This window comes from Rhamphochromis longiceps, linkage group LG3 (genome assembly GCF_057381845.1).
Source record: "Rhamphochromis longiceps isolate RC_006_pf linkage group LG3, R_longiceps_female_GT1.1, whole genome shotgun sequence".
In the NCBI taxonomy this organism is placed as follows: domain Eukaryota; kingdom Metazoa; phylum Chordata; class Actinopteri; order Cichliformes; family Cichlidae; genus Rhamphochromis; species Rhamphochromis longiceps.
In genome coordinates, this window is record NC_140559.1 from 24160931 (window position 1) to 24169942 (window position 9012).

Consider the following 9012-nt stretch of genomic DNA (forward strand, 5'->3'; position numbering starts at 1 on the left):
TATATTCCTGATGTTTCACAGTTTAACATTTTTTCATATTTCAGACTTCCTGCAAGTATTTCACAATAAAAAAAAACAACTTTTCATACTTTTTTCAATTTGAAGGGCTAAAACACTTTCCATGTGAAATGATGCAGAAAAGTCTTTTTTTTTAGCCATAAAAAGAAAACAGAATTATTATACTATTATTCAACTTCTATGGATTTCTCATTCATTATTCTGCCATAGCTCAGCCTAGTAGTATTCACCTGTAGTAATAACTTATTGATTTATAAATAATAAATCAATAAATAATAAATTGAAATTCATTTCAATTTTATTAATGCATAGCCAAATCACTACAACAGTTGCCTCAAGGTGCTTTATGTTGTAAAGTAAAGACCGAACAATAATACAACCCAGCCCAACCCCCTGTGAGCAAGCACTTGGCAACAGTGGGAAGGAAAAACTAGCTTTTAACAGGAAGAAATACCTGACAGAATCACACTCAGTGGCAGCTATTTCGTGTGACTGGTTGGGGGTGAGGGGAGGGAAACAGGACAAAGACACACAGTTATTAGATGCTGCTTCAGCCAGTCAGAGAATCCCCCGCCGCCCCGCCCTCTCCTCCCTGTGCAGCAAGCAGCAGGCGCACCTCGCAAACGGAGGGCGCCCTTACTCCCAGCAAATGGGCGGCAGAAAACCGATCGGTGCCTATGCCATTCCCAATATGCGCTGGCATGACATGGGGGCAGGACGAGTACAGCAATTTTTTTTTTTTTTATTTTTTTTGCCCATGTCGCCTGTATCAAAAACCTCTACTGCATAAGGGCATAAGGAAGTTTGTCTAATGACACCTGTTGTGGATAGGCATAGCTTTGGGTCACGTGGTGTCTGTAATAGCGATTGCTATATGACCTGTTCACGTCCCGAGGGAATTTTTGTGAATGAGTGGGTGATGGGGGAAGTCGACTTTTGCTGACTGTTCAAGTTTAGAATGTTTTTGATTGTTTTTTCTACGGATTTTAAGGATTTGATAACAAATAAAGGAGTTTTAACCTGGTACTTTGACTTACGTTTTAAACAGTGGGCGCGTCAACATTATTCCCCTATTCAGCTGCTCGGCGACTCAAAGGCTTGACAGTCGCCAATAAAACCTTTACAAACCACCCGATTGTGGTTAAAAGAGAGAGAAGCACAACACCACCTCCATCTCACTTCCTTTCATGTGAACTGCTCTCACTATCAGGAAAACAAAACCTAATGTTCTGACATAACAGGTCATCACCTCATCAATCATTGTCCATTAAAGCTCTCTGATTCTCCCCATGAAAGGGAATCAAAGAGCTCATGGTTAATAAAATCACATTCATATTTACTTCATATTAGATATTAGAGCTTTGATTTAATAGAAAAGCCTCGTACTGATGAGTGAAGAGGAAACCACAGTCACAGAGGAGGAGGAAGAGGAGGGTGTGCATAGAAACTGATCACTTATAAACTTTTAACTTACCAAGTGTGAAGATGGGGGAAGTTTCTGTGCTGTGGCTGCTCTGTAAGTTCCCTCTGTTTCTACAAAGTTTAGTTAAAGATACGTGCAAAAGGGAACAAAAACATTTCTCCGAAGAATGCTTTTAGGGATGTTTGGCTTTGTTACGATTAATTTGTGAGACTTACTCAGAAAGGTCGTAATGATACTCTTACAGGAAGTTTTCATGTTTTTCATTTTAATACATTTTAATACTATTACATCCTGCTAGGGCGTAACAAATACAAACGTTGAAATTGTATTTAAATTCTCTTCACGTTTGAATCAATTCCTTGTTTTCAGCACTTTTTCTCCTTCCTTTGCTGGCTTTTCTTCAGTGTTTTTTTTTTCACTTTGCCCTCTGATCACTTCGTTAAACCTCTCAAATTAAAAACTAACCCAAGTGTCATTTGTCTTCAGTCCTGACCTCACTGCTGATCTACACGACAAACCAAGGTCAGTGAGCTTCGTCTTTGTTAGTAAAAACTTAATTTAAGCATTCAGGTGTTGGTTTAAGGAAAAGTTTTCATTATTATTACTCATTGATTACATGCTTAAACTCTCATTTCATACAATCTGCTTCACCCCGATGCTTCACAGGGCAACATGATGGTATAAAACATGAAAAAGGTCAAACTCGTGTTGTACCAAGAGAAAAAAATAAAATAAAAGGAAAGAAAACAAACAGCTACAAAGGGAGGAGATGGTTTTAACAAGAGCTCCCATTGGTGGCCTCACTGATAATGAAAGCAGAAAAGGAGGAAGTGACGCTGTTACAGAGACAAACAGACAGTGATCGGAGCATGAGAGTAGAAAATTCATCAGCAGGTGACCAGAGCTTGTTCATCTGTGCAGTCTGGGACTATAAACTGTATATAAAAGATGGCTGAAGTCAAATGGAACAACAGTATGTTAATGATTAGTGAACTGTTTAAAGCTTTAGTTTTAGCTTCAATCGGGAACATCGTACTTAGAAGTGACCGTACTTGGGTGAGAGGTCAATGCTAAGCTATTGGCTAATGCTAGCCAGTTAGTGCTAAGTGACATCCAAAGAAAATCCTAAAATTTCAATCACTAAAACTGGAGCAGAGACATCTTATATGTGCTTTTAGAACAATTAAAAATTTCACCTCCACTTGTCAGTACCATTAAATAAATATAGCAGAAGTAGTACATTTATTTTGTAGTACACATTTAGGTTTTTATGATTAACTGTATGCAATATTTTCTTTATATAAATAAGTTTTTATTCATTAGAATTATAAAGACAAACTGTTAACTGTTTGGTAAAGTCAAGACATTCATTTAAAAATGTGTTATGAATTAAGTCATTCAAGGGTGCTCACAAGTAGATTAGAGTTGAGATAAGAATCTGTTCATATGGTCTTAATGTTTACAGCCAGTGGAGTAAAGGCATGAAGACAAAAGCCTGGAAAGATTGGTGCTTCGAATTGGAAGCATTTGTTATTTATTAGCTCTTCTAGCTAACAGCAGCAGGCAACTTTTTCTCTCCGACTTGTGGCTTTTGTGGTCCTACAGGCGATTCTGTGTCACTGTGTATGCAAGGTAAACATGGCTGTGTGTAAAAAAAAATTAATGCCTTGCTAATGAAATACCTCTTAGTTTTAAACCTAACACAGGTAATTAAACATTGTTTATTTTGAATGAATTTCGGCACTGCCAGTAATCCCAATAAGAGTCCTGCTAATCCAGATTTGATAAACCTTAAAAGTCTGTACCTGGATCAGTGTGATTGCCAAAACTGGATCACTTACATACTGTTAAAAATTCAATATTTACGGTGGAAACTTGCTTGACCTTTGTGATCAGTGCTCAGGTTGACAGTTTCTCATATCCAAGTATTTTTTCCCTGTTTCATTCAGTTCGTCTGACTGTGAACCCAAACAGCTCTCAGTTCTTCAAAGAAAAGTCTTTGTCTCTGAGCTGTGAGGGGGCCGAAAACTCTGCTGGATGGACTCTGAGGAGAAGCACACTTGAAGGAAAGAGTCACTGTGGAGAAACGTGGGGAAGATGGTCCAATTATTCCTGTAGGATCAGCATGACGCTCCCATGGGACAGTGGAGCTTACTGGTGTGAGTCCAGAGAGGGTCCCATCAGTAACATGGTTAACCTGACAGTCACTGGTAAGCTGAGTGTGTGGAGTTAGTGTTGATGAAGCTGTGTGTAAATGGATGAAATGCTGTAGTTTGTCTCTGTGTTGAGGTGGATCAGTGATCCTGCAGAGTCCTGTCCTCCCTGTGATGGAGGGAGATGACGTCACTCTGCTCTGTAAAACAAAGACCACTCCCTCCAACCTCCCAGCTGCTTTCTATAAAGATGGCGTCTTCATTGGGAGTGAGACTACAGGTCACATGACCATCCAGCATGTTTCCAGGTCTGATGAAGGCCTCTACAAGTGTGACATCAGCGGTCATGGAGAGTCTCCATCCAGCTGGATCACTGTCACAGGTGAGGAGCTTCACTCTGATTTCAGCTCTGATTTCATCCACATATTCACCTGAACAGGTGGGATTCTCTCTGCAGGTAATCCAATAACCACAGTCCTGCCTACATCTACACCCCCACCACCCACTTTTACATCCCTCACCCCTGGATCAGCTCCACACCCTGATGCCCCCTCCCTCCAGCTTGAGTTCAGACTGCCTTTCCACCTGCTGGTGTTCTGTCCATACTTCATTGCCACTGTCCTCATGGTGTCTTTATGTCGACGCAGAGCCAAAGGTAACACTTTGATTCCCCTCGAATATTTTTAAAGCTCGATCTGGGGTTAACTTATTCAACAGGCGCTCCTTGTTTCTTTGGTAACAGCACCACCTACCTGCACTGGACAGAAGTTGCCTGACGACTTGTTTGACTGACCACTGAGCATCAAGTGTGAGATGCAGCTTAGAAAAGTCAACATAGACTCTTTGTACAAAGATATGTCTGCTTCCTGATCTTTCCCTGTTAGGTCTTAACGTCAGGCTTTTTCCATAAATCCTTTTAAAAACATTAATAGCAGTTGTTTTTGTTGCTTTTCACTCGTAAAATTTCTTAAATACATTCTTAGGATCAATATGTGAATCACCAAGGCGAAGGCGACTCATTTCTCACTCACCATTGATAACTCCATAGTTTTCCCTTCTCCTCAGGTTAAGAGCCTTGGTGTCATCCTAGACAGTTCACTTTCCTATAAATCTCACATCAGTAATCTCACCCTTTCTGCCTATTTCCATCTACACCACATTAACAGATTACGTCCTTCTCTTTCCACCCAGTCTACGTCCATTCTAATCCATAGTCTCGTTCTCTTCCTTCCTCCTTCATTTACTATAGTAATTCTCTCTTACCTGGTCTCCTCCAAAAATCCCTCCAGAAGCTTCAACTGGTTCAAAATCCCTTCTACCAGCACATCACCCCCATTCTCCAGGAATTTCACTGGCTCCCAGTGAAACTCCGGATGGTGTACAAACTTCTTCTGCTCATCTTCAAGGACATTAATAACCTTGCTCCTCCTTATCTTTCTGACCTGTTAAGCACCTGACCTGCCTTTTTTCCGCCTCACCTCCATGGGAAGCAGAGCTTTCAGCTGCTCTGCTCCCAGGCTGTGGAACTCTTTACCCCCAGATATAAGAAACATTGGTTCTTATATCTCAGCTCAGAAGCCGTCTGTTCAAATCTGCATATTCACTGTGAATCCACTGTTTGTTCATTTTATCTTGTGCTTTTATTTTATTGTTCTTCATTGTGTCATTGTTCTATTATGTCTTTTATCCTATTGTGCAGTGTCCTTTGGTGTCTTGAAAGGCACATTTTGAATAAAATGTATTATTGTTACTATTATTGTTATTATTATTATTATGAATACTTAACCTCTCTTTTTTTTAGGATTTATATTCAGTGCTCTTTATTGGCTCTTTATTGGAATAAAAACAATTACGTTTTCAATTCAGTTTGATTAATGCAGCACCAAATCACAACAAAGGTTGCCTTTAGGTGCTTTATATTGTAAGTACAATGAATGTTCTCTGTACAATAATACAGAGAAAAGAGAGAAAACCACAACAATCAGATAACCTCCTATGAGCAAGCAATTTGGCGACAGTGTCGCTGAGGTTAGTTCATAGACTGCAGACTGTTAGACTTGATGGATAGGATTAACAACCTGTTAGCTGCAAATAATCATGTGCAGTTCTGAAAGCAGTCTATGAACTAACCTCAGCAAACGGAAGCTAACAATGTTAGTGGGGTGGCGAGTAGCCTTCAGTAATACTAATAAATCACACAACAGTAGTACATTCATGTCGTTGTAAAAAGCATGACAGTATATTAAGTAATCCAAAGTCTTCAGAATATGTTACTCTCATTGAGTAACTTAACCAAATACGTTACAAAATACATTTGGGAGCATGAATTCTGTAATCTGCAGTGGAATACATTTTAAAAGTAACCTTCCCAACACTGTACATATATATGTATATGCTATATTTATGCTTTTATTCATCTAATAAATAAAGTGTTGTTTTTTCAATAAAGAGGCACTCACAGTGTTTTTCCACTCATCAGTTAGATGGAAAGTCCGTGTGCTTATTGTGGTCTGGCTGTGGTTGACAGGGCGACACATTCTCACATCCTCTTTGAGTTTGTTTTTTTGTTCTTTTGCTTACTTTTACTGAACACTGCAGACTCAACACACTGAGCCCGTGAAGCCGAAGTCTGGGTTTACGCTTCAGATCTCCTTTACATGATGCCTCTGTCCTCCTAAATTGCAAAACAAAGACTGTATGTGCTCGTTTACGCTTGTGGAGAGTTTCAGGCTTTCAAAGTGCGGACATTGTGACTCCTCCTCAGAACATCTGCTGTGGTTTCTGTGGTTTTTGCTCCTCTACAGGCTTTTCAGAAAAATGCTTTCTAAACTTGGCTGCAGGTTTAAAACTGCCCCCCTGCTGGGCTGGGAGTCCTGCAGCTACGTTACTTTAAATAAGCACAATCATCCTCTGTAAAAACTCTTCGAAGTAGAGCCTGTGACTGTCCACTGTGCTCGACAAAATAAGCCGCTATTTTCCACTGCCATAATTTTTTTAAATTCCTTGGCTCTGCTGGAGTAACTTTGCATGACTCAGAACTGAAAATAATCCTCCTTTATTTTGTACTGGGCATCTGTGCAGAACCTCAGTTCTAGAGTTCAACCTTGTGAACTCTCCACTAGGAAGAAACAGTCACATTATTTACTTATGAGTGCTAAAACACTGCAAAATGCTCCAGTAATATCTACTCATCCCCAACCCATTGAGTCAGATGGCCGCCCCTATGGGCTCAAAATGTGGTCATAAATATTTTGTACTTGTAAAAAAGATTTGTGTAAAAAGAATTTGTGTGTGCGTAAAAAAAAGCCATGTAAAAGGACATTTATTCCCTTCAAAGACCTGCAGTTCAAAAAAGCGCCCCTCCGACAGCCAAACCCATCTGTTCTCTGATTGGATTGTTACATTTGTGATTGACATGACATTGACCAATCAGATGAAAGGAAGAAAAATAGGGTCAAAATTCGCACTTGTGACTTGCAGGTTTTTTTTTTCTAAGTCCACACACAAATCTCTTTTATGCACACACAAATCTTTTTTACACACACAAATCTTTTTTACGCACACACAAATCTTTTTTACACATACAAATCTCTTTTACGCACACACAAATCTTTTTTACACACACAAATCTTTTTTACGCACACACAAATCTTTTTTACGCACACACAAATCTTTTTTACGCACACACAAATCTTTTTTACACATACAAATCTCTTTTATGCACACACAAATCTTTTTTACACACACAAATCTTTTTTACGCACACACAAATCTCTTTTACGCACACACAAATCTCTTTTACGCACACACAAATCTTTTTTACGCACACACAAATCTTTTTTACGCACACACAAATCTTTTTTACACATACAAATCTCTTTTACGCACACACTAATCTTTTTTACACATACAAATCTCTTTTACGCACACACAAATCTCTTTTACGCACACACAAATCTCTTTTACGCACACACAAATCTTTTTTACGCACACACAAATCTTTTTTACACATACAAATCTCTTTTACGCACACACTAATCTTTTTTACACATACAAATCTCTTTTACGCACACACAAATCTCTTTTACGCACACACAAATCTCTTTTACGCACACACAAATCTCTTTTACGCACACACAAATCTTTTTTACGCACACACTAATCTTTTTTACACATACAAATCTCTTTTACGCACACACAAATCTTTTTTACACACACAAATCTCTTTTACGCACACACAAATCTTTTTTACGCACACACAAATCTTTTTTACGCACACACAAATCTTTTTTACACATACAAATCTCTTTTACGCACACACTAATCTTTTTTACACATACAAATCTCTTTTACGCACACACAAATCTTTTTTACACATACAAATCTCTTTTACGCACACACTAATCTTTTTTACACATACAAATCTCTTTTACGCACACACTAATCTTTTTTACACACACAAATCTCTTTTACGCACACACAAATCTTTTTTACACATACAAATCTCTTTTACACACACACTAATCTTTTTTACACATACAAATCTCTTTTACGCACACACAAATCTCTTTTACGCACACACAAATCTTTTTTACACATACAAATCTCTTTTACGCACACACAAATCTTTTTTACACATACAAATCTCTTTTACGCACACACAAATCTTTTTTACACACACAAATCTTTTTTACAAGTACAAAATATTTATGACCACATTTTGAGCCCATATGCCCCTCCCTGAACCTGGTTCTGCTGGAGGTTTCTTCCTGTTAAAGGGGAGTTTTTCCTTGCCATTGTTGCCAAAGCCCTTTCTCATACAGTTTTTTACAGTCGCTAACAAGCGTTTGTCCAAACAGTTGTCACATTTGCAAAACTCTAAACACAATTAGCACAGGATCGGTCTGTTGTGGCCATACCATTCACACATTTCATGTCGTGTTCACCCAATATGCAGTCAGTGAACACATTTCCACAATGCTTACATTTTCTTAACAGACAAGTTATACCTCCCAACAAAACTATGGACTGTTCTTGTAGTATCTACGAATGTTAACACACAACATCCCACAATAGCAAAAACAATATTCCAAACCGTAGATACAGTATAAAAACCTCTGCCCCTGCAATGATATCAGTACAAAAACAATATCAATATCAAAAATATATCTCAGCTGTAAACAAACAAACAATTGAATAATTGACACACAGCTGATTTATGTTGGGTAAATTGGGCCAACCACACCTCCTTCCATTCTGGCTTAGACTCAGTGGGGTTCATAAGGCAAGACCTTGAGGAGTGATGTTTTTGGAAACAAAAAAAAGACAAACACTGTAATGTCTGCTCGAGGAGGAGTAAGAGCAAGGGGCCCAGAGAGAAGAGCAGGCCCAAGGAGAGGGCAAGGTATAGGTGTAAGA

The 9012-nt window shown here is 38.7% G+C and overlaps 1 protein-coding gene across 1 annotated transcript; it reads left to right on the forward strand.

Annotated features, from left to right (window-relative positions):
• The first annotated feature begins 1459 nt into the window (after nucleotides 1-1459).
• On the forward strand, nucleotides 1460-5246 carry LOC146673566 (low affinity immunoglobulin gamma Fc region receptor II-like). Its single transcript, XM_085402288.1, has 6 exons — nucleotides 1460-1534; nucleotides 1928-1963; nucleotides 3391-3651; nucleotides 3731-3976; nucleotides 4052-4249; nucleotides 4337-5246. Exons 1-6 carry the CDS (start codon nucleotides 1504-1506, stop codon nucleotides 4384-4386), a joined length of 822 nt encoding a protein of 273 aa, XP_085258414.1. The 5' UTR covers nucleotides 1460-1503; the 3' UTR covers nucleotides 4387-5246.
• The last annotated feature ends 3766 nt before the right edge of the window (nucleotides 5247-9012 follow it).

Bases quoted from the DNA above. Each gene is read 5' to 3' on its own strand.
- LOC146673566 (XM_085402288.1), top strand. From the start codon at position 1,504: ATGGGGGAAGTTTCTGTGCTGTGGCTGCTCT. The intron at 1,535-1,927 runs GTAAGTTCCCTC...ATTTGTCTTCAG, and splicing joins TTCTGTGCTGTGGCTGCTCT to TCCTGACCTCACTGCTGATC. The intron at 3,652-3,730 runs GTAAGCTGAGTG...CTCTGTGTTGAG, and splicing joins GGTTAACCTGACAGTCACTG to GTGGATCAGTGATCCTGCAG.